Genomic DNA, 25414 nt, shown 5'->3' with positions numbered 1-25414 from the left:
GCTCTGCTCTCCTGCTCTCACCCCCCACCCCTGCTCTGGATCTCTCATAGTCAGGATAAATGTGCCTTTCTCTGCTCGGCCCAAAAGCAGACCATCATGAAGAATTGTGTTGTTATTTTAACTTAGAAGGCTTTCCTGTTAACGTATTTTCCTTTTCATCCAGATGGTAACACACATTGATCAAATGCTTTCTCTGTGCCCCAGGCACCTTGCAAAGCACTTGACATGAATTGATTTCACTTACAAATCCTCCTGGCAACCCTGGGAGACAAGCGACCCTAGGAGATGGGCGCTAATAGGCTCCTATTATACAGATGGGGGAACTGAGGCTCAGAGAGTTTAAATCTCCGAGACATGAGTACAAGTGGCAGGCCTGGGGTGTGAAACCAGACAGACAGGCTCCCAGGGCCAGGCTGCTAGCTCCCACCCGACTTTCTCTAAACACTCTCGAAGAGTTTGCTGGCGTCCTCAGCTCTCAAAGCAGCATCTGACGTATTCCCAGCCAGATGTTTCTTGCCTGTGTGTTTGCATTCATTCATTCATTTGTTCTGTAATCAAGCAAGCCTTCCCTGAGGGCCTGGGGCAGTGCTGGGCACTCCTGTGGGGAAGGAAGCAGGGAAAATAGGGACACCCCCTCCCCAGCATGGATTACAGGAAAGATAAGCCTAAATGAGGTTGTGGGAATTCAGAGAGAACCTTATCTTGCCCAGGTCTTGGATATGGAGAGCATGTTTTCTCTTCATCTTGCATGAGAAAAGATGGCATCCCAGAGGAAGGGTCTTGGGGTGAGGGGTCTGGGAGACACCTCAGCCTGGCGCCTGCACAGTATGTCCTCAGCCAACGGTGTTCTTTAGGTGTTGGCTGTGCTTACTGCTATTCACTCAATGGGTACTTACTGAGCACCTGCCGTGTGCCAGGCTCCCATGGGCTCAGGTGGGATGCATGGGGGTGGGAGTGTGTGTGTGGGGGGACACTATAATCCTTGCTTCAGGGCCTTCCCGGTTGAGGGGGACAGGGTAGATGCAGACCAACCAGTTGTTTTCACATGTAAATTGGTAGTACCACTCCCTGCCGCCCCCGCCCCCAGCCCCCAATGCCTATCAGAATCCCCCCAAAAGACTTGAGAGTCGATTGAAAAGCAGAGAAGGCCGTTGCTTTCGGGAAGAAAGTAACCTCCTTCATCTCAGCTGGTGTTGGAAGTGGGCACAGCAGTTGCAATGATTTTGCCCCTGAAGGGCCAGCCCCGGGGCACGGGGCAGCTCAGGGGCAACAAAGCCTGGCATCTGTCCCTCGTTCTGCAGGGCCTGTGCACCTGCTGGTCGTTCTGCCTAGGACGCCTTTCCCTGGGAAAGCTGTCCCCTCCTCATCCTTCCAGGATTCAGCTCAGAGCGTCTCCTCCAGGAGATCCCCTTCCCATCTCCCCCCTCCCCCCTCCCCCCACCTCACCCTGTTGACTTAGCCCTGTCTTTATCACCAGCCAAGATGATGTAGGTCACACCCTCAGCGGTGGACACAGCGGCCAGCACTGCTCTGGCTGCCCCCACAGGTCCCTGTGTTAGCTTTCCCCCCACCATGAGGCCCATCCGCGTCTTTCCTCCCTGACCCTCCTGTGTTCCCTGTGCTGCCCGGCTCCAGCTGCTGAGAGCACCACCTCCTTCCCTGAGAGCATCGGGGGACAGCACTGCCACCCCTCCTGCCCCCAAATCCTACTGAAGCTTGCTGCTTTGTCTCCTGGGCCAAACGCCAGCTTTGTCATGGAGGTGGCCTCACCACGGTACCCTCCCGCCCAGCACGGTGCTTGGCACCGGGATGGGCCACACAATTTGCAGGGCCCGGTGCAAAAGGAAAGCGGGGGCCCTCTGTTCACAGATTCCGAAGAATGGCAATGCCGAAGCAGCAGAACAGAAAGCCAAGCGTGAGGCCCTTCTGAGCGTGCAGGCCTGGGCGTCTAGGCAGGTTGCACGCCCACGAAGCCCGCCCTGCCTGCCACCCAGGAAGGACTTCGCAAACTTCTGTTGAAGGAAGGAGTTCATGGATCAAGGGCAGGTGGAGGGGGCTTTCAAAGTGCCTCGACTGACAGGTGGGCAGAGGCCCAGCCCTGGGCCTGGGGGCTCAGGACCTGTTCCATCTGGAAGCCGGGGGCCTCAGTAACAGGGCCGGAGAGAGTGATAGGAATGGCTAGGATCTGCACCTTGCATCTCTCTCCTCCTTGCCTGGCCTCTGGCCTCACGTATCCACCCACGTGGCCCCTCAGGCTGCCATCTTGTCCAAAAGCCCCCAGAGGGCGGCATGGCAGAACCCTCTCTGCTCCAGAAAACTCTAGAATACCGGGTTTATCTTTTCCAATCCTGGAGCTTTCTCCTGTCCCCATGTGAGGCTGAGCCAGACTGCCCCCGCCAACCCTTGTCTCCCAAACTCAGCCCTTCACCTTTTATCCGAAACGTCCTGTGGTGCCCCCCCCATCTAGCCCATCATCTGGGAACTCCTAGCTTGTGGATTTGCCTCTTCTGGGCAGCCCCAGCAGGGGAAGAAGGCAAGGTTGAATCCCCTCAAACAGTGAGGGCAGTTGAAGGAAATAAAACAAATGCGCGCAGGGGTGAGGAGGGGAGGCGACGTTCTCTCTGCTGGTCCGGGAGGAAGTGGCACCCGAGCGGCACCGGGAGGTGGAGGGTTGGCCATCGGAGCTAGGCACAGACGGGGGTGGGAGGGATTAAACGGAAGGGAGAGAATTCCAGGCAGAAGGAATGGCAAGTGCAAAGGCAAGCCAGCCGTAAGTTCCGGGAGGCGCGGAGGGGTCCGCCTGGCTGGAGTAAATGGGGCGGTGGTGGAGCAGAGGGACGAGAGGGACTTGGGGTCACCTCCTCCGGGAAGCCTTCTCCGATTGCTGCGCTGCCTCCGCACTCCCCCAGCTTCTTCCACCTCAGCCCGAAACGAATCGCACGGGTCCCGCTCAGGCCTCCTCCCTGTCCCGACTTCGAGTCCCGAGAGGGCAGGGCCGGCTCGGATTCCTCCCTCCGCATCCCCGCGGCGCTCGGCCGGGCGCTGGGCACCGCGTGGGCACTCGGTAAATATTTGTAGAGCGCACTAGAAGGAATGAATGAACCCATTGGGCGCAGCTGGGGGGAGGGCGGGGCCGAGGGCAGGTGGGAGGCCGCGGGCGCGGGAGGGGCCCCTGGAAGCCCGTCCTCCTCCTCCTCCTCCCAGGCCCCAGCGCGTACCAGTCTGAGGCTCCCGAGGCGGCCTCTCGTGCGATCAAGGGCGCGCACGGCTGGGAGAGCGACGCGCGGCCCCTGCTCTCCGCGCCGGAGCTCGGAAGAGAGTGGGTCGCCGCCGCCCGAGCGGAGCGGGAGAAAGGAGCGCTCGCTCGCCCGCCGCCTCGCTGCCTCCCCGGCGCTCGCTCTCCCGGCTCCTAGGTTTGCTGGCTGCTCCTCCCACCCGCGCCCGCCTCCTTGCTCGCTCGCTCGCTCGCTCGCTCCAGCCGGTTTCCAAGCCGCGCGGTGCGCCCGGGCGAGTGCCGGGCGAGGGGCCCCCGGGGCTAGCGCCGAGCAGGGGGCGGGGGTCCGGGCAGAGCGCAGCCGGCCGGGGAGGGGCCATGTCTGGCGCGGGCGCAGCGGGGCCCGTCTGCAGCAAGTGACCGAGCGGCGTGGACGGCCGCCTGCCCCCCTCCGCCACCTGGGGCGGCGCGGGGCCCCCGGTGCCGGGTGCCCGGAGCCCGGGTCGCGCGTAGAGCCGGCGCGATGCACGTGCGCTCGCTGCGCGCCGCGGCGCCGCACAGCTTCGTGGCGCTCTGGGCGCCCCTGCTCCTGCTGCGCTCCGCCCTGGCCGACTTCAGCCTGGACAACGAGGTGCACTCGAGCTTCATCCACCGGCGCCTCCGCAGCCAGGAGCGGCGGGAGATGCAGCGCGAGATCCTCTCTATCTTGGGCTTGCCGCATCGCCCGCGCCCCCACCTCCAGGGCAAGCACAACTCGGCGCCCATGTTCATGCTGGACCTGTACAATGCCATGGCGGTGGAGGAGGGCGGCGGGCCCGACGGCCAGGGCTTCTCCTACCCCTACAAGGCCGTCTTCAGTACCCAGGGCCCCCCTCTGGCCAGCCTGCAAGATAGCCACTTCCTCACCGACGCCGACATGGTCATGAGCTTCGTCAACCTCGGTGAGTGAGGGCAGGAGGGAGGGGTTGGGGTGGGGGGAAGCGTCTAGGTCAGGAGGCGCTTTGGGACTGGGAGGGGGCCACTTCTTACATCCAGTCCGCCCATCTTTACACTCCGGGCCGTTTGCAAAACCACAGTGCCTGGCCGAGGGTCTCCTACTCCCGGCCCCAGGGGACCCCAAGCTGTGCGCACCCCAGGTAGGGCGAACCGGGCTCATGTGGCCTGTGGGAGTTAGGCGGAGGAAAGGGCTGGTCCGAAGCCCCCTCCGGGTTAAGTCGGCGGCCGCACCTCTGGGGCTGGAGGCGCCGGGCCGGCCGCGGCTCAGTTCAAAGCGCGGGGCTGGGTCATGTGAGCTGCGCCGGGCCCGCGCGGCCCCTGCTACCTGGATTTAAAGGGCCCTGCTGGGCGAAGCCGCCTTCCCGCCCTTTCGGGGCCCCCTCAGCCCTGTCTGGACCTGGCATCGCAGGCGTCGCGCCCCCTTCCCCGCCCTGGCCAGCCCTACCTGTCCCCTCGCGGTGCGCCCGCCTTAGCGTGCCGCGCGCCGCCAGTGTCTGCGGGCCCCTCTCCTTGCGACCCGGCACCGCCCCCCCCCCCGCCCCGCCCCGGCTCTCAGCTCTCCCGGCGGGAGCTGGGGAAGAAACGGTGCCTTTGCGAGCTTTCTATTTTAAATATTTAATGATAGGTCCCAGGCGGGCGGAATCCATTTCCAGCGTTTATCACGTGTGGCGCGCAAACCACGGCTTTGGGCGATTGAGTGGCGCGGGATCTCGGAGCAGACGCTGCCGGGGGCGGACGGGGGACCTAGCTCACTCCCCGAGCCGCAGGGGCCCCGGGGACCGGAGGCTGACGCTACAGCGGGGGCGCGGTGGCTCCTCCTCCCTCCGTGCACGCACATTCACCAGACTTGCTCAAACTAACCCCCGGCAGCGCGCCGTAGGACTGATGATCAAATATTTGGTTTCCGAGATAACACGCCCCGATAGCGCTGTTCCTGAGCCGATTTCATTCTACGTGTGTAACTTGCTGCGAAAATCCGAACGGAGTCAAGACAGCAAACTCACGCCCACGGGCGCCCTGTCAACAGCGCCGGGATACCGAAGCCCCCCCCGCTGGGGGCGTGGGGCGTGGGTGGAGGAGCGGGGAAGCGGGGATCAACCCCAAAGCTTCCAGCCCCAGATAAGGCCCGCGAGTTCCCGGGTCGCCATTGTCTGCCCTTAATAATAGCCCCCAAATCAAATAGTGCAACGAGTTTCAGCGAGCAAGGGGTGGGAGGTTTAGATGCCAAAACAACTTCAAGAAAGTTTAAATTATACTAAGCAGCCAGTTAGAAGGAGGCAGCTCCATATGTCCCGGTTTAGAACAATCTGCAGGATGTATGAGGTGGAAAAAAGCAAGGTGCAGATCCGTGAGGTTATGTATGTGCTTGTGTATCATCTGTTCCCACTGGAAGAAGACACCGTGAACTGGACATAGACTTTACTGGCGGGCGGGGCAGGGCTGGGGCTGGGGCTTAGGAGTGGGACCTGGGGTCTGATTTCTGATTTTTCATTGTCTGCACTTTTGTCTGTGATTTTTAAAATTTTTTTTACAATGTGTATTTATGACCTAAACCAGAAACTAAAGAAAAATTCCAAATTTATGTATATATATATATATGTAAATTAAAGCAGGGCTCTGTCGCCATACTGAAGCCGGTGGTTAGCCTGGGCCAGGCCCTTTCTCTGGTGAGGGATTTATGGTATCTTCTGTTCTGTTGGGTACCCATGACTCCCCGTGAATGCAGCAGGTACTGGTGGCCTTCAGAGCCAGGCTGGGGTCATTAAAAAGGCATTTGTAAGCCCTGGGTCCTGCTAACCCAGTGCAGAAAAGCACCCTGCTTCTATGGACCAGCAGCGTGGTCAGGGCTTCTTCCCCCCACCCCAGAGCAGGAGGAGGTTGCTGACTGGGCGCCTCTGGGAACCTTGGGGCAGGGCTGTTCGCTCCCCCTGGGTGGTGGGAGCAAGCCAGGACTTGTTTGAGAAGGCCACAGCTGGGTGGTTCTCCTCTGCCTGTACACACACCTTTCAACCCGTTAGCCCCATTTCTTTCATCTTGAAAGGACAAAGACCGGCTTGTCTGAGCCTCTTAATCAGTCGGGCTGGCTTTGGGCTTTGTGGGACAGTCCTGACTTTCTCAGGTCTTGCTTTCTGGAACATCACTCCAAATTAGATGGCGCAGTGGCTTTTAACAGAGTGCGCTGACCTTGTTTTCTTTCCCTCGCTGTCCCTAAAACTCGAGGTCATTAGTTGGGTGAAGACCTGGCCTGCAGTTTGGCAAGACTCCTCCTCCAGATGCTTTAAGGGTGGCCTTTCATTTCTGCTCAGCAACAGCACAGGAGTAAACCGCCTGTCCCTTCCATTCTGTCGTGGGCTCCGGAATTTCTCCATAGGAGGGGCCTGGGGGTGGCAGTGGGGGTGGAGGGGAATGTGTAGGAGATTAATCTGGAAGCTAAATTTGCTGAGGAAGCACACTGATTTTCCTTGGACTGCAAATCATAATTGATCTGTAACATACAAAGTTTTCTAAAGGTGCATTTAGTCTCACACTTTATCCAATAATAAGAAAATGTCATTCGTCCATATCAGATCATTATTTGGTAACCCGCGCGGGGGGCTGCTGACTTTCTCCATGCCCCCCTCCTCCCTCCACTGCATACCGCTGCTGTCCTGCCCTGCTTGGGGGACCTCTGACCGGATTCTGAAGGCTTTTGCAGACCTGGTGCGTTTATTCTTCCCTCCGTCTGCAGCCAAACTGGTTTTTGTTCCTCTAAGTCCTTCTCCTTGGAATTCAAGCTTTCTGCCAGGCTGAGTGGGATCTAAACTAGAGCGGGAGCTAGAGGAGAATGTGGGAGAAAACCAGATGCGGAGAATGAGGACTTCAGACCCCACCTTATGACAAAGACCAGCCTGTCCCACGAAGCCCCGTGTGATGCTAGCTGAGCTACAGCGGGGGACCCACATCTCATCCGCCGGGGCCCCTTGGGTTCAATGGCGAGATTTGTAAGCTGGTTTGGATGAACAAGCCCCCGACTCTTCTGTGTAGACTTAATTCTGGATTTCAAAACAGGCTGCCCTCTCTGAAATGGAACCCAGGCGATGTGAGTTCTGCAGACCGAATCCGCCAGAGCCCCCTACCATCCCCCCACCCCCCGCCCGGCCCCCCGGCCCCTCTAGAGAAATCCAGCAGTTCCTTTGGGATCTCCAAAAAGAAGTCGCCTGGCATTAGGGGGCGTGTGATGCATGTTCCTCTCTGGCCCAGGTTAGGAAAGAAGCAAATTTGTTTTACTCCTCGAAGCTAAATTAAAAAAATAAAAATAAAAACTTGGAAACCGGTCATTACTGGACTCAGTGTGTAAAAGTGGCTTTTGTTAATATAGCTGAAGAGTCAGGAGAAGGCTGTGTAGTTTTTGCTTTATACCATCTGGCTGTCCTTTTTGTTGACAAGTGTTTGGCATTAAGATCTCTCCTCTTGCCCCTTAAGAACAGGCCCTACCACTGTAGAGTATTAGAAAAAGATTCTGTTACAGTTTAAAAAAATTTCCTTCAGGGAGTGCTTCGGGAAAGGAGCATGGATTGCAGGCATTTGCAGCTGTAACCTGGCTTGTGTTAAAATTTGGAAGGGGCTCTTCCACATTCCAGCACTTGGAGCAACGGCCCTCACTTGTAAGCAGCCAGAGGTTAATATAGATGTCACACAGGCTTCTCCCCTTCTTGCTTGCTTGCTTGCTGCAGAGTGACTTCGCTATAGGAGTGCACCAACAGCTGTGTTTTTAGCAACCCTTTCCAAATCACTTCTTTTAAACCTCATTTTCCTGGTTCTTAAATCAAAGAGCTTCTCCCCCCCCCATTCCCCTTTTCCCAAGGATATATGTGACCCAGATTTGAACTTTTTTGATCTTCTTTGTATTTCTCTTCTGGGATCAAGGCAGGTTAAGGCCAAGCCCTGGATGCCAGCCTACGGGGCTATTTTTGGTTTTTATTCCAAGGGCTCTCATTTGGTTGTGGAGTGGTCCATCCAAGGTGTAAGGGAGGTGGCCCAGATAAAAATCGATTTGTAGGCAGTGAAGGGATGCTTCTCTGAAGGCTCAGAGAGAAGAGAGGGCTTGCGAGCGGCGGTTCGGGGGGCCTTTGGTCGCGTAGTAGGGCTGTAACCTCTGCAAGATAAACACAGCTGGTGTCCGATCCCCTGACCGCCGGAATGCCTGCGATGCGAGCCAATATCACATGTCTGCTGAACTCAGAGGCAAGTGATGACTTCATTCCGGGGAGAGTCCCATCTAAGTTGATTGATCACCCCTGTCGCTTTAATATCTTTTTTCCCTATTGGGTAAGGTCATATTTGGCCCCTTGCAAGAATCAGAGTGTCCTAACGCTCCCCCAGGCCCCACCCTCCGCAGCCTGCCCATCCATTGTGCCAGATGAATATTGAGAATGGAGAGCCCGAATGGCTGGCCATGTTAATTTTTTCGCAATCACTCTTCAGACCTAGCTGGGGGCTGTCGACACACTGTTTTTGGCAGGCTGCTGCACCGCTTCGCCTTAATGCACTCTGGCAGTGTCTCCGGGGTTAGGGTATAGGCAGGGATGTGTGGGACCTGTCATGTTATTGTCAGAAGGAATGCGAGGATTAGCCTTTAAAACGTGGTGGTGGGAGAGCGCGGCAGCTGTCTACACTTATTACAAAAGCCTTAAGTCCCACTGGTAAAATCAATATATTGAATTGCATGACCCTCTGCTTTTAATTAGTTTAAATCAAATGCGCCACTGCCATTTTGCCTCCTCTCGCCTTCATGGGGTGAGGAAATACCAATATTTACATAGAAACTGTTAATTTGCGGTGAAAATGATAACACATTTCGCTTTACACACCCAGATTGCTCGGACTTGATGGATCCCAGAGCAGCGTGGCGTGGCGGGATGTCACCGGGGCGCGGGAGCAGGGGCGGCGGGTCCCCGGGAAGGCGGGTCCCCGGGGCCCCCCGATGCCGCGCGCAGGTGGGCACGTCCGTGGGCGAGGCGCCGGCCGAGGCTGGTCTTTGAAGAAACGCAGCGATTCTTTCACTGCGCGCCAGAAACGTTGAGGTTCACCCACATCATCCACAACCTTACCTCTTACGCGTGCTTACAAAATCCGTAAGCGGGCACTTGCCTTTTTGGTCGTTTTGAGTCCTCGCTCCCAGCGTGCTGGGTCTTTTGTACGGGGCAGCTCAAGGCACAGTACTTTATTTATTCCAGAGCTTCAGATGCTTTTCTTTCCAATTCCTGAAACAGTTTATAGAGGAAGGGGGGGGGGGGGCGTTCCTTCGCTGCAAACGATCCCATGTATGAGCACGGCTATTATGTGAACCGTTTGGTATTAGCTGTGTGTTCGGCTGCAATTGAATTCTGCGTTTTGCAGCAACTGGTATTTGACAAATAATATTTGACACAAATGTGACTTGGTATTTCTTAATATGGAACAGGTATTTTGTAGTTAACCTTCCCCGACGAGAGGTTGCGCGAACCCGGCGTGGACCAACACGGGCGCTGTTGCTGTGGCCTCTTCCCCTCTCCGAAGTGGAGTGTTGATGATTCGGGGGATACGAGGAGCGCATGGAGTTTGACACTTACGTGCAACTCCGAAAGGCGTGTGCGATGTGTCCTTTCAGCGTTTGTGGTGGAAGGCATTGGTGGGAGCCGCGCAAAGCCTTTGCTGATCCGCGTGGAGTGGATTGAATTAATGACAACTCTGAGAGCCCCAGTTTTGGGGTAATTGCTTTATTGTTTTGCAGCCAGGGTGCTTATAATCCGGTTCCTGTACAAACATGTTTAACGTGTGTTAATGCATTTCCAAACCAGAGCCTCTCAGCACAACCCTGCTTTCCATTAATTGATGTCGGTAGCATGGTACAGTATTTCAAAGGGCTGGCCAAGTATGAACTGTGTTTCCAATTTCCTTCCTTTCCTGTGTTTGGAATGCCAATGTTAATTTGTTCCCATGCAGGAGAGGGGGCTGCCAACTGCGGCTTTCTATAAAGGGCTTCACAGTGAAGGCTTCCAGCCCTCGCTGATGCTTGGGGCTGCCTGGCCAAGTTTCCTGACACTTTGCAGCTAATTCTGGGTGATATATGGCGTGGGGGTTGGGGGGTTTCACTGCCGTGTAACGGAAGTTCTCGGTGACAGCCGAGGGTGTGACTTGGCAACGGCGAATGGACCGGCATCCACAGTGATTCTCTTTCGACACAGCTTAAACCCGTGCGTCTGTTTCCACTGTGGATGCATATTAGCTGTGTGACCTTGAACAAGTTTCTTAACATCTCTGAGTTGGTCTCCTCATTTTATAAAGGTGGATAATACTCCCCTCCTTCCCAGATCCTCACGAAGGCAAAAGCATATCACGCGTGCGTGGAGGCTGGCATACAGTAGGTGCACAATAAACCGTGGCTCTTGTTGTTCCTGTGGCGACCGTGTCACTACGCACTCTGCCGTATCAGTCCAAATATCAGTTTTTAAAGATTTATTTTATTTATTTGAGAGAGTGAGAGAGACAGAGCGCACGAGCGGGAGGGCCAGAGGGAGAGGGAGAGAGAATCTCAAGCAGACTCCCCGCTGAGTGCAGGTGCGTGGGGGGCTCATCTCAGGACCCTGAGATCATGGTCTGATCCGAAACCAAGAGTTGGACCCTTAACCGACTGAGTCACCCGGGTGCCCCCAAATACCAGTTTTTAAATCCTTATCTTAAAATACTGAGATTAAGCCTCCTATGTTATTTTAAAGAGGTGGAGAAAATGGCCCCCAAAATGTGTGTGTGTGTGTGTGTGTGTTTGCACACACGTTTCCTTCTTTCAGAGATCACTGAAATTTGAATGAGAACACCAAACTTACTTGAGGATAAATAGAGTATAATGCTGACTCTTTCTCTTGCTTTTAGCATCTATGACTATTTAAAAATTTTATGACTAGGCAAACTGAAACTTGAGTGAGGGGTGTCTGGGAACGCTCTGTACCATCCTTGCAACTTTTCTCTAAGTCAAAAATCATTCCAAAATAAAAAGTTTTAATTTTAAAAAAAGCGCATGACTGAAGTATTTCTTCCCACCCCTTCTGGAAGATGGTCAAAGTACAAATTGTCTTTTCCTTCAAGGGAGTGTCAAGCCCAAAGCATTCATTAACAGAACAGCACAGCCTCCCCACTCTTTATTGGAGCAGGTGCAAGGCTGCCCCCCACTCGCCCCAGCTGGGCCGAGGCCACAACGAAGCCCTGTGTGGATGCAGTGCGTTGAGAAGCCTCTGGAGACCCAGGGACGAAAGAGAATGTCTCCAGGGCCCCGAGACGAGGGGTGGGCTTAATCACTCAAGGCTTCCCGTAAATTCCCTTCAGCTCTTTCTGTACTGTTTGAAAAAATCTGACTTGGTGGGTATTAGGTTTCCCTGCGTCTTTGAGGTCACGTGTTATTCTTTCACATCTTTATCTCCCCAGAGTAGCTTTCAAGTTCCAATCTTTTGTTGTCTGGCTTAATTAAATTTGGCTGTGAATAAAAACTTGCACTGTTTCCAAAATCGAGGACTTGCATGTTTTTAAGCATCAGGGTTAGGCCTGTACTGTCTTGTAACGCCAGCCTCTCTCTTGCTTTTATGCAGTTTGGGAAAGAAAAAAATCTAAACCCGTAGCATGACGGTCGCCTCAGACTGGTTCTGTCACGGACCCAGTGCTCACCTGCCCGGCAATTGAACGTTGCCAACGGGGGCAAGCGAGTGATCCTGTGGTTTCAATGACTTGTGTTTGGCCTTTGATAAAGGGCTCCTTTCTTGACTGTTTTCTCAGACATTCTTACTATCCTGTTCTTGCGCTGCCTCGCCAAATTCTCACGGCACAGGGCTCGGGTATTGGCTACTCGTGAGCATGAATGAGTGGAAGGTGTTCTAACGCAGCATCTTCTAGATGCTTTTTGATTTCGCATCCCCGCCAGTAAATTTCTGGGTCCACACCCTAAATAGAAATAAATCCTACTGTTTTAGTACAGTTTTTTTTAACCTTATAAAAACGTAGACTAAAATACGCATTTAAGGAGGAGGCACTAAAGATAAAAACAATATAAAATTCTGATGTTCATTAATACACATTTTAACTAGTTGATTATTAATTAATATAAAATGACGCTTTTCATGAACAAGACACGTTTCATTTTGCTCTCACAAATTAGTTAATGTTATGTGATAGAATTTGATGTCTTTCAAAATCGTGGTTCAACGGTTGGGGATCAGTGAGCTAAAGGTCTGGTCCTACATTTTGATTATTTTCATCCTTCATTTGTCTATTTGGCATAAAGGAAGTTATCACGTGCTAACAGAGACCCCACAGCCTTGGGGGGGTGGGGTAAACCCCCCACAGAGGTTTGTTCTCTTGTATTAAGTCATGGCTCCATGGTGGGTTGGTAGGGGGCTCTGCACTTTGATCAGGTGGGAGGGTGCTCAGGTCCCCTGGCTGATGGGGCTGACACCCCTCTCGAAGGTCACCAGTTACCGTGTCAGAGGGAAAGGCTCTGTGAGTTGTGCCTGGGATTTTAAAATTTCCACCTGGAGGTGAATGCCCCTCTTCTGCTCACATTTCATTGGTCAGAGCTAGTCAGGTGGTCACACCAGACCGAAGGTGGGCAGGAAACTAAACCTGAGCTTGCAGAGGGGAGCACCAGAAGGAGCTGGGGAATTGCACCAGTGCCTGTCATACTATGGTAGGAAGGCCGTCTCCCGGGAGGAACATGGAAATGGGACGAAGAGCTTGTTGGCTGCAACAAGATCCTCTCTTTTCAACCTCATCCACCAATTACGCAGAGATTTTGTCAGAGCTCGGCCACTATTTTCCAACTTCTCCCGATGTCCATCAGTCCTTGAAATCTACTTAATTATGATTGTAACATTTCCCCCATATCCCAGTGGATCCCTCTAGCCTCCCCCAAGTGCTTGCACCCCATTTTGGAGACCAGGGTTTCTAGAAGTTTTGCATCACTGAGGTATTCACATGGTTCAACGAGAATAACCACTTCTCTCTATTCCCACTTGTAAAATGACTCGCTTCTTTGGGACTTGTCTTTCAGCAAAAGCACGCTTCAGCCTTAGTCTGGTTCACTACCCAGAGAATTAATGAGGCTGCCTCTGGTCCTGGCTGGAGAGGTGCTTGTCCTGGCCGGCGTTAGTGTGGGTCGTGCAGGTGATTGCCCTGTCATGAAGTCTTGCCCTGAATGGGATTGCTGCCTTTTCTTCCTGGGCCTCAGAGGCAATTCGTAGTGCAGGCAGAATCTTGCATGGCTGAATCTAGAAACTGAATTCAGAGAGTCCTTCATTACCTAAATGCATCACTGAAATAAATCATAGTGATAAAGTGGGAAGGTTGAGATCTTTTTGTAGCAGTAATGGATTTATGATACCCTTCTTTATTGGGTTTCTCATTTAATTCTCTCAGCATTCTGCAAAGCAGGTGGTTTCATTCCCATTTTAGGGAGGAGGAGACTGAAGGGGCCCAAACTTGCATGACTAGGAGGTGGTGGGGTTGACATTTTAATCCAGCTCTTGCTGAATGTAAGGCCATAAACTCTTTCCTCCTGGCCCCATGGAGGTATGTGATTGAGGGTGGGGGGACACACAAGGAGAGTGGTGTTGAGGCACCACCAAAACACACACCGAGCCCTTGACCTTGGCGCTTGGTGCACTGACAATGAATGTAGAGATGAGCAGCACATACCTTTCTCTTTCGCTGTCCATCCTGCTTACGATAACTCCTCCTCCTCCATCTCTATGACTTCAAACCATTGTCAGGGCCCAGGGTCCCGAGTACCATGTACTAGGGCTCCTGCATGCACCTTATGCCCCTCTGACGGGAAAATTGCAGAGGCAGCTAGAGATTGGTATTTTAATAGCAATACCTCAAGACACTATAGAAAAGAGGGGAGCCTGGGTGGCTCAGTTGATTAAGCGGCTGTCTTTGGCTCAGGTCATGATCCTGGGGTCCTGGGATCGAGCCCCACGTCCAGCTCCCTGCTCAGCGGAGAGCCTGCTTCTCCCTCTCCCTCTGCCTGCCACTCTGCCTGCTTGTGCTTTCTCTCTATCTGTCGAATAAATAAATAAAATCTTAAAAAAAAAAAAAAGACACTATAGAAAAGATCACGGGTATACCAGAATAAATATTACATAGTTTGTAATAGTATGAAATCACCCACAGTCTAAATGTCCGTGAGCAGGGGATTGGAGAAATAGATTGGTAATAAATTTATTTATAAATTTACAATAAACCGAAGGGAATGGAAAGATTCTTTCTTATGTATCAATACCGATTCAAAACAATGTCAAGAGGGAGAAAGCAAGTTGCAGAAGGATGTTTAGGGTGTAACCATTCGTCACTGTGTCAAAACACACACTTAGGAGGGCACCAGATAATATTATATGTCGTTCGTGGGCCCATACATAGGTACTCAGGCCAGAGGAACATAACACGGGCCGCAGGACTCACACCAGCTGCCTCTAGGGAGGCGGGAGGCGGGATGTGATTGGGAAGAAATTTTAAGTAAACTGACTGTTCCCTTCAGTTTTTTTTTCTCTTAGTAAGAAACCATTAGGAAGTACAATGTGGTATCCTGGATCAGATCTTGGAACAGAACATGGACAGCCGTGGAAAAACTGGTGCAATTTGAAAAACAATCTGGAGTTTAGTTACTAGTAAGTAGAAATGAACATTGATGTTCATTTCTTCGCTTTGACAAGTGTCCCATGGTTCTGGGGGATGTTGGCTCAGGGGGAAGCTGGCGAGAGGGTGCTCTGGAACTCTGCACCGTCTTTGCAATGTTTCTGTAAATCTGAAGTTATTCTAAAAGAAAAAGTTTATCGCAAAGGAAACAACCAGGATATTAATTCTTGTTAATTCTCAGTTATGGGTACCTGGATATTTGTTACACTTTCCTCTGTGTTCTTCTTTGTGATTACATTTTTCCCCAAGCCCCAAGGAACTGGGAAAGCCTCCCGGAGAGCCAGTCCTGGAGTGGGTTCAGGGTCTCATGCCCCAAGGGCCAATAACTCATCAATCTCCAGACCCACTAGCACGACGCGGACTCAGCTGGCGTATGAAAACCCCGAGCAGCCGTGCCCCGAGACCTTTAAAACTCTTCCTGCCCCTGTTCATAAGATGCCCAGTGTGAAGCAGACATTCGTTTATGAGCACGAGAGACAGGGTGGGGAGGTCGTGTTAGGTCTTTCGGTTTTCCTCCTGGTCCTGAACTTTGTAAAATGCCCCCCACCATCTTCCCCTTTCTCAGGTTCCACAGTCTGACTGACTTGAGCTAGCATTTGTTGAGTGAGAAGCCCTTAAAAATGGCAGTGGGGCCTCAGAACCTTCCAGGGCTAGTAAACGTTTATAGGGTAGAGGCACCAGTTGGTCATTTCCTTGAGGAGGAAACAATAAATGAAGCGACTTGCCTTATACCAACTTGAACCCTGAGCTCCTCATTGTCTTAAATTCTTGGGGGGGAGGGGGGACGGGAAAGGGGGGGCCCAGAAATCTCTGGGTCTCTTGTGGCTCAAACACACTAAGAACTGGGAAATGCCTTTTTTAGGTAGATTTAGGACAGGGTTTCCCAGCGTTGGCACTATGACATTTTTAGCCGAACCAGTTCTCTGTTGCGAGAGCTGTCCTTTGTATTGCAGGATGGTGGGCAGTGTCCAGGCTCCTACCCACCAGATGCCAGGGGCGCCCCAAGCCAACGCTGTGATAGCCAAGAATGTTTCCTGATGTTGCCAATGTTCCCCCCTCTGGGGTGAAGGGGGCACGGAGAGCACAGTTGCCTCCAAATGCAAACCACTGGTTTAGGGTAACTTTCCTCAAAGTTGGAAATTGATTTGAGAGCCTTTGCTTCAAACCCATTGGCCCATGGCAGTGACTGGGGGAAGCCAGCATTTCGAGACTGAGGGATTATTTTCCGGTTAAAAGGAACACGGATTGCGATCAAAATGTGAGCCCTCTCCTGGGAACACAGCGCTGCCTGGGTTAGCAACACCCTAGGGACGGAGATGGAGGTCACATCTCTACAGAGTAGCATCATCTCCCAGGAACCAAAATAGTCTTACAGTGCCTTTTGCCCCATGATACTAAATGGTTGTTAAACACACCCTTCAAAGTGGGTCCTCTTTTTTTTGTTCCTCAGGAGGAATTAGGGCAAAAACCTCTCTTACCTGGTTTCCTCTGTTGGCAGGTAACTTCGGGGGGGTGGGGAGCAGGCAAGCAGCAGAGAAGCCTCGTGTGGCCACGGCCACCGTAGCTGGCTCAGGGAAAGCTGCTGGCTTTAGACCATGGCCCACAGGCCAAATCCAAACCTCCGTCTGGGTTTGCACAGCCTGGGAGCAAGAATGGTTTTTATGTAATTTTTAAAAGGGTGATAAATGATCAAAAGAAGAAGAATATTTCATGACATTTGAAAGTTAGATGAAATTCAAATCCCAGTGTCTGTAAGGCTTGATTGGGACATGCTCACTGATGTGTCGTCTGCATCTGCTCCCCACCGCCCCCCCGCCGCCGCAGGAGTGGGGTCACTGCCACAGAGAGCCTTGGAATACTTCCTATCTGGTGGGTTGTAGAAGTCTGCCGGGGCACCTGGGGGGCTCCGTCGGTGAAGCGTCTGCCTTCCGCCCAGGTCATGATCCTGGGGTCCTGGGATCCAGCCCTGTGTGGGGCTCCCTGCTCAGCGGGGAGTCTGCTTCTCCCTCTCTGTCTGCCCCTCCCCCCTCACAAAAATGAACAAATAAAGTTTTTAAAAAAAAGAAGAAGTTTGCCGACCCCTGCTTTTCGACTGTCCATACCCTCTACCTGGGAAAGGATAAAAATTTAAAAAGCCTGAGTTTTACCCGCCCCCTTTGTCCATGGGCAGACAACCAGTGACACAATGCACCCTCTGTCCTCCTGGACGTGCCGAGGGGCTCCTCCTAGCTGGAGGAAACTCTGATTTAAACAGATTACTCCTCGGATGGCTTCTCGGCATCGAGAATCCCTACGGTGCTGTAGCATGTTGCATTTTTGCTGGTCTTAGTAGCCTCCTCCCCATATTCCATTTAAAAAAAAAAAAAAATCTCCTGGGGCGCCTGGGTGGCTCAGTCGTTAAGCGTCTGCCTTCCGCTCAGGTCATGGTCCCGGGGTCCTGGGATCGAGCCCCACATCGGGCTCCCTCCTCCGCAGGAAGCCTGCTTCTCCCTCTCCCTCTCCCACTCCCCCTGCTTGTGTTCCCTCTCTCGCTGTGTCTCTCTCTGTCAAATAAATAAACAAAATCTTTAAAAATAAAAAAAATAACAAAAATCCTCCTACAACATCTCAGGTGGTAGTTAAGACCAGCTCTGGCTCCTGGGTGGGGGGAGTCCCGGTGCGGAGGCAGGAGGAGAGCCAAGCACGGTGCCCGTGGGGCATGAGGCGCCCAGGACCAGTAGCTGCCAGCAGTGATGTGGTCACTGCGAGGGGCCTGCCTGCACCAGCCGTGGGTGCAGCTCCTCTGGGCGTCCCAGGCAGGGAGACAGGGCGCCGGCTGGTTCTGGAAGTGATGGGGGGCAGGGAGTGTGCGTGTGTCCCACGTGCTGAGCTCTGCGGGGCTGGGATTGAGGGTGGTCCACCCTTAGCTGTGATAGCCCACGGTGCAGCGGAAAGCTCGACTGTGTTAACTGGACACGAGACGAACGAGGAAGCTGGTTTTCTTATGACAAATCCTGTTATATGAGAAAGTTGCCTCTTGCTGATTCCAGTCCGTATTTATCGAAGCAGAGTTTTAAGGAAACACCGAAACATCATTAGACCCAGCTCTCCGTGTGTCCACCAGCTTAGGGCACAAACAGCCCCTCAGATGTATACACTTGACTGTGGGCTGGCCTACTCTTAATTAATTAATGAAAAAGTCATAGTCAAATTGCACCTGTTTTTTTGTATTTTGATTTTTTTTTTCTGAACTCCACTGATGTCAGACTTTGTGGGGTGGCATTTCCTGTGTCCCCTCATTTTTTGATTGGAATACCTGACATTTCTCCATCTTAAGTGAGGTCCTACCCACACCAGCCGTTAGCATGATTCCCACATTTGTTACTACGTGTGAGGAGAGGGGAAGTCAGGGATGACCAGCCACTTGTCCAGCTTTGGGGACAGCAGGTCCATCCAGCTTCGAGTCCCAGCTCCCTGGTGTGTGACCTCAAGCGGGTCACTGGAAGCAGCCCAGCGCTCAGGGCCTCAGTCAGCTTGGGCCAGAACAGAGTACCCTACGGCGGGGGGCTTAAAGCACAGACATTTATTCCCCCACAATGCTGGAGGCTGGAGGTCTGGCATGAGCCTGCCGGCGTGGTTGGGTTCTGTCTCTCTCCCTGGCTTGTAGATGACCCGCTGCAAGCATCCAGAGCTCCCATCTCTTTCTCTTCTTGTGGGGACACTACCTCTCATGACCTACCCTCATGAGCTCATCTAAACCTCATATCTCCTGAAGCCCCATCTTTTAATTCCATCATTTTGGGTTTAGGGCTCCAGCAGGTGAATTGGGGGGGCACAATTCAATCCCTAGTGTCCTTGTAAGGTGGGTGGCTCAGAGCTCGGGGCCTTTGGGGCCAACCCAGATAGTAGCAGTGAGCTGTCAGCAGAGCTGATGGCCTGGGTTGCTATAGAGTCTCTTCTAGGCCCTTCCGTGAACATGGTGTTGGGCTAGCCCATGGTGATTGGTCAGCCAGCTGCAGCTCCCTGGGGGTGCCCGTGAAGCCCTCCCCAACCCTGCCCGGGCCCTCATATCCAAGACTGCATTTCTGTAGGTGACTTCACATTTTAAAAATTATATTCATGTTTTTTTATTCAATTCCCATTACAGTTTTTTTAAAGATGTATTTATTTATTTTTTAAGATTTTATTATTTATTTGAGAGGGAGAAAGAGAGAGAGGGGGAGAGAAAACACGAGTGGGGGGAGGCGCAGAGGGAGAGGGAGAAGCAGACTCCCCACCGAGCAGGGAGCCCAACACGGGGCTCCGTCCCAGGACCTGGAGATCATGACCTGAGCCAAAGGCAGACACTTAACCGACTGAGCCACCCAGGCGCCCCCAAAGATTTATTTTTTTTATTTGAGAGAGAGAGAGAGAGCACACGTGCACACATGAGTGGGGGGAGGGGCAGAAGGAGAGGGAGAGAGAGAATCCTAAAGCAGACTCCCCACTGACTGCAAAGCCTGACGGAGGGCTCAACCCCATGACTCCAAGATCGTGACCTGAGCCGAAACTAAGAGCCTGATGCTCAACCAGTGAGCCACCCAGGTGCCCCCCATTACAGATTTTGACACGAGGCCTGGGCATTTGAAAAAAAGTGTGATGCTGTAGTCCCCCCTTCCGTGGGGGCTAGGCTGAAGGCAGCGGGTTGGACAGAAGTTGAGCAGAGTGAAAATCTCCCTTGAAGTCCCTTAAGAAGCCACACAGAAAATAGACACACTCCGTCTCTGTGTGCGAAGACCCGGAGCCGGTTTTCCTTCAGTGGTGGGGCACGTTGCTGCTTCTTTCATTGCACGTTAGGTGCAATGCTTGGTTGAGGTTCAGGGCCCATAGTGGACCGAAGCACTTATCTTTAACCATTAGCACCACCCTCAAGGACAGCAGATGCTGTGAGGTATATGCCTCCCAAAGCCTTCTCCCTGCTTCAGTGGAGAGAAACGATGTCTCATTTAGGACTTGTTCTAAGTCACAGAACATCTGCCTTTGCTACCAGTGGCTTCAGTGTTAAAAACAGGTCATTATCTCCCATAACAGCAAGAATTCAGGGAGGTGATTGCAAGTTTGGGGCAGCAGCTCAGTGATATCATTCGGGTATATGTGAAATTTATGCCTTACCATCACCATCCTCAGATTCCTCATGCCTGTTACCTCGTGGTTACAAGATGGCTGCTACAGCCCCGGACATCACATCCTCACACAATCTCATGTTCAAGGCAGGAGAAGGGGGGTGGGTTCAAAGAGCTCTCCTTGCTTGCCTAGCTCTTCATTTCCTAGAAGTCTCTAGAAAACTTCTCCTTATGTCCCATGAGCCCGGCTGGTTCATAAGGCCAGCACTTGCTGCAAGGGAGGATGGGAAGGTATGAAACTGGCCTCTGGCCAACACAGTGGGAGGTGGGTGAGGGAAAAGTGGATTGGAAGAGGTTGTTGGGTAGCCACATTCAACTTATTTAAATTGTTTCTCTTTGTTGTTGTTGCCTATGTGCTATATAGTTGGATTTACGTAAGTTATTTGCACACGTGATTTTGCTCCTCTGTATGATAGTTAGAGGCCCTAAGCTAGTTTCTGGTCTCCAAATAACAGTTTGGCACTTGAATGTAAGCGGAAGATTGGTGGCATGCTGACATGATTTCAGACCCTCTGCAGCCCATGGAAAGACTTGAGCTTCTCTTTAAACTCAAACCTGTAAGTCAGTACAACTTTGGTCCTCATAGGACTCTAGCCAACAGCCAATTGTTTGCAGAAAACAAACTTTATTTTATCAGCTCAACCCTCCTGATCTCTTCAGACAAGGGGCCAAAGTATTTGAAAAGACCTGAGAAGGTCAGGAGTCCTTGTAACCTGGGAGGAAGCAGAGGCTGGGCTGGGGCTTGATCTGAGTTCTGCTTGTAGGACAGGAAGCTCCTGTTTCCCTCTGGGTAGAGGACGAATAGATCAAGATACTCAGGCATCATAAGAATCCGTGTCACATTGTTTGCTAGCCAAGGGTGGGGAGCTGCTTGGAGGGAAGGCCTGCCTGTCCTGGTGGAACCTTGTGTGTACACTGAGAGCCTGAAACAACTTTTTCCAGGAGGTGGGCTCTGGGCACCTGGGTTGTTGCTGCTGGTTTGCGAGAGAGTAAGGCGCGAGGGTCTGAGTGTATCCTTAGGTTCACCAGTTAGAATTGATCAGAGGAAAAGGAGGTAGAAGGTATTTTCAGGGATTATTTTTGGGCAACGTTTGTTTGGTGTCAACAAAAGTACATGTAACAGAATTCTTTGGTTGCGGGCAAAATAAATCTACTCAAACTAGCTTAAGTGAAAATAAAAAAAAAAAAATTGGGAAATCAGTGCATCCCCAAGCCTGAGGAAAGGACACGCCGGCAACTTGCAGGTCCATAGAGAATCCAAGTATTATTCTCTCCATGTCCCTCATCTGTCACTGAACAGCCCCTCCTGCCTCTCTGCCTCACTGGGTTCATCTGCTCCCCTGCTGACTGGGAGAAAGAAGGCCACCCACAGCAACTTGTAATTACAACTATCTGGCTAGCCACATATTTGCTTTCCCAACTTCCCTGGCAGGTTGGAATGGCCACAGGATGCTGTCCTAACCAATGAGACACAGGAGGAAATTTGCTAGGGGAGGAATGGGATAGGAGGTGGTTCTTCTGAAAAATATTTTGCTTCCAGATGAGTGACAGCTGAGCAAACAGAACTCTCTGTACTCTTCTTCTTCTTCTTCTTCTTTTTTTTCCTGCCTTGAATGTGGTTCTGTGGAGATGTGATGTTTGGAGTCATGGCAGCCATCTTGTGATCATGAGGCAACAGGCCTAAGGATTAAATTATCAATAGCAGAGCAAAGAGACAGAAGAAACTTGGGTTTTTGATGACACGACTGACTTATTGGACCCAACTAAAATTTCTGGGGAGAGACTCTTCGGCACCTTGAATCACATGTTCATGCATGCATCAGTTGGATCTAGAAGGTGGATCACGCTACATAAATAAGGTTGCTGGGAGTCAGGTTCTGGTCCCTTGTGGCTAGGTGGGGGTGTAGCAACTATTCAGTTAGAGCTGTGTTAACCATCATGATAATAATCTAAGCAGGTAACATTTGTCAGGGGCTTACTATGTGCCAATTAACTTTACCTAAATTTACTTAATTTATTTTCTTTACCTAAATTAATGAATTTTCATGACAACCGTTTCAGGTGGGGGCCATTCTTATCCTCCCTATTTTATAGACCAGAAAACTGAGCACAAAGAAGCAAGTAGCTGGCCCAGGATACATAGCCAGGAAGCGAATTTGAATTTGGAGGTCCACTTCCTGAAGTGCTTGATCCTGAAATGCTCCTCAGGCTCAAAAGTTGGTGTGGAGCAGGTTAGTGAACAGCCTTGCTAATGGGCGGATCATATGTGAGGGCAGGCGGAAGCCACATAACTCTGCTTTAGGCATCATCCCCCATTTCTTTGATGATCAGTGTTTCTGAAACCAAAATGTCTTAAAATTGATAAAGGTGCCTTTCCCCCAAGAGCTGCCATGACATTGATCACACCTCTTACAATAGAGGAGATATGGTGACAAATACTTCTTATGTTGAACCGAAGGTGGATAAACCCAGCCCACATTTACTACGAACATTGTTTATTGATGGTTTTGTAAACGGGTACAGAACGGTGCACGAATCAAGAAACAGAACACGATCGGCTCCCAGAACCCCTTGGCACTCTTCCCAAAGGGTGACCACTGTCCTAATGGCATAGATTAGTCTCACCTGTTTTTAAATTTTATGTAAATTTAATTGTACAGGAATTCTCTTAAATCACTGCTAATCATTTCCAATGATTTGTAAGATGACCCCATTTAGAACTGTTAAGCGTGAGCTGGAGACTCACTTTACAACTCATTGGCATCCCTCCTGATGACGTGCCACAGATTTCCAATTTCCAAGCCATTCTTTGGTTTGATGGTGGGTTTTCCTTCCCTTACCAGAAACGTGTTCAAAGGACAAGAGTGCAGTTTTGAGGATGTTTTGGTAGTTCAGCTTGGGAATCCAAGTTCAGCTAGTTGAAAATATGAATATCGGGATGCCTGGCTGGCTTAGCCGGTGGAGCCTGGGACTCTTGGTCTTGGAGTCACGAGTTTGAGCCCCTCGTTGGGTGTAGGGATTACTTAAAAATAAATAAATGTAAGAAAAAAAAAAGAACTTGAAAATGTGAATATCAAATGGATCAGGCTCTTGAGGATTGCTGTTTTCCAGCAAACCTCCCCCACCAGCCCCTGGGAACAGGCTTCGCACACCTCCCTCCACACACCTCCCTCCACACCATCCTGTGTGCAGAAGAAGTGCAGATGGCTCTGTGGTGTTTTGGTCCGAGTACAGGGTTTGCAGAAACTCTTATTTTGAAAGGGAGATGGGAGCCCAGCATGAAGGAAACGCAGAATAATCTCTTCCTTAGCTGCACCTGCATGGCCAGGGCCTAATGAGTTTGGGTTGATGGAACCCAGACCTCAGGAAGGATTATAAATTCTCATTTGATTTGATTTGCTTCTAAAATACCTTAAACCAGCTGTGCCTGCCCAGCTGACCCAGGAGTCTGGCTGCTCTGGGGGGAAGGTCTGGAGAGGCACCCTCCTGTCCCACGGCCGCTCCTCTCCCCACCGCCGGCTGCTCCTGGGGTCTGCTCTGGGCAGGGTACACGTGTGTCTCCCCCTGCCCCCCGCCATGCCCCATGATTGCTAGCCTCTGTGTCCTCGAATTCTCAGAAAGCCCCATAACTAGAGGCCCCTTCACATTTCCATTTTATAGAGGGGGGACGCTAAGCCTCCTGGAGCTGGGTTAACTTGTCCTGAGTCCCTGCTGGCGATCGGCAGAGCCTGTGTTCCAACCCAGGCCATCAGGCCCCATGGCCCACCTGAGCCCCAGCTTTCTACTGCTTCTTGAGCTGAGTGAGGCAAGGGTCCTGTGGGGGAAGTTTCTGGAGACTCTGCACTAAGACACTTGAGACTCTGCCAAGCGCCAGGCAAGTGGGTACAGCAGATGGAACAGTGGAGAACAACAAAGTCGTGACCGCTAACATCGTTCAGGACCGCCCTGTGTGCTGGCAGACCGCCTCTGTGCGATCAGTTCTCAAAGTGGGGTCCCCAGGCTCTCGGCATCCCCTGAGAATGTTTTAGAAATGCCGGTCCTTAGGCTCCACCCCAGACCCCCTGAATTAAAAATGCTGGGAGTCAGCCCAGTGGTCTCGTGTTAACGAGCTCCCAGGTGATTCTGAAGCACGCCGGGGTGTGCGAATCCCTGGTCTGTTTTAATCCAACAACAGCCCGATGGAGTAAGTATTCTCATCCTCCCATCTTACAGATGAGAAGTAACTCACTAAGCCCCCGGTGGCCACGGAGCGGGGACTCACACCCCGGCCTCGCTCCACGGTTGAAACCTGCTTTGTTCTGTGCCCTTGCTCAGTTTGTGTGCTCTTGGGGTTAAAATCTAGAAGAGAAGACAGGTCATAGACAGGTCAGCAGACCAATCAATACAGTAATCAGAGCAGTTAAGTTCTAGGAGGGAAACGGAACGGGCTAGTGGGGAGGGAACGTTAAGGGACGGTGGCTCTGTCGGGCTGTGACCGTCAGGTTGAGCCCAGCTCCGCAAGAGGGAAAGGGCTACGGTGCCCAGCTGGACCCGGAGTAGAGCCCCGGCCCCGTGTTCCTGAACTTGGTGTGTCTGATGATTATCCAGTGCGCGATGTCACTCACCAAGTGACAGGTTCCCGGTGGTCCTGTGACCAGAGCAGGGGGCCATCATGCCTGTTTACAGACAGAACCGAGAGCCGCAGAGCCACCAGCTTCCATCCCAGGCCTCACACACAGCTCTAGGATTAAATTCTCCCTGCTTCCGTGGCATTTCTCACAATGGGGATGTCTTTGGGGGGGGGGACCCTCCCCTTGTGCCTCTGAGAACGTGTATTCAGACCCTGGTTTGCAGTAAGCTCTCCCTGTCATCGTGTTGCTCTAAGAAGCCAGCACACTGATACTACTGAGCGTTGCTCTAAGTTCCGATAGAACTTTCTGCCGTGATGGACAGGTTCTGTATCTGTGCTGTCCAATATGGGAGCACTAGCTTCACGTGGCCATTTAGATTCTGATTAATCACACCAGAATAAATGTAAACGTTCACTTCCTAGCCACACCAGCCACGTCCCAAGTGCTCAGTAGACATGTGTGGTTCGTGGCTGTCATACCAGAAGCACAGATGTAGAATCCAGGTTTGGAGGTATTAGGCTGAACCATCGATAGGTCAAAATGGGTAGAATGTTGGCGACTTTCTAGGGGCAACCTAATAGAAGTGCAGGGAATGGGCAAGACCAATTAAACCCATCCCTTTGTTAGAGGGAAGAACTGAGGCCCTGTGAACCTGGGGCCCCACCCCCCTCGCTGAGAGCCCAGATGGGGCCAAAACCCAGGTTCCCAGACTCTCTGTCTCTTTTTTTAAAGATTTTATTTATTTATTTGACAGA

At 52.0% G+C, this 25414-nt stretch overlaps 1 protein-coding gene across 2 annotated transcripts in view; it reads left to right on the top strand.

Moving 5' to 3' along the window:
• Positions 1 to 3213: 3213 nt before the first annotated feature.
• BMP7 (bone morphogenetic protein 7) overlaps positions 3214 to 25414 on the top strand; it is a 90145-nt gene continuing 67944 nt past the window's right edge. For both annotated transcript variants that reach the window (XM_045885987.3, XM_064573390.1), the window contains exon 1: positions 3214 to 4155. In XM_045885987.3, the coding sequence (XP_045741943.1) occupies positions 3738 to 4155 (418 nt within the window). In that variant the 5' untranslated portion in view covers positions 3214 to 3737. The remainder of the gene's footprint in view (positions 4156 to 25414) is intronic.

This window comes from Mirounga angustirostris, unplaced genomic scaffold (genome assembly GCF_029215605.1).
Source record: "Mirounga angustirostris isolate CCGP_5_RB_7025 unplaced genomic scaffold, mMirAng1.0.hap1 SCAF_10, whole genome shotgun sequence".
Taxonomy (NCBI): Eukaryota; Metazoa; Chordata; class Mammalia; order Carnivora; family Phocidae; genus Mirounga; species Mirounga angustirostris.
Note: the sequence above shows the minus strand (reverse complement) of the source record. Positions and strands in the feature narration are given on the sequence as shown.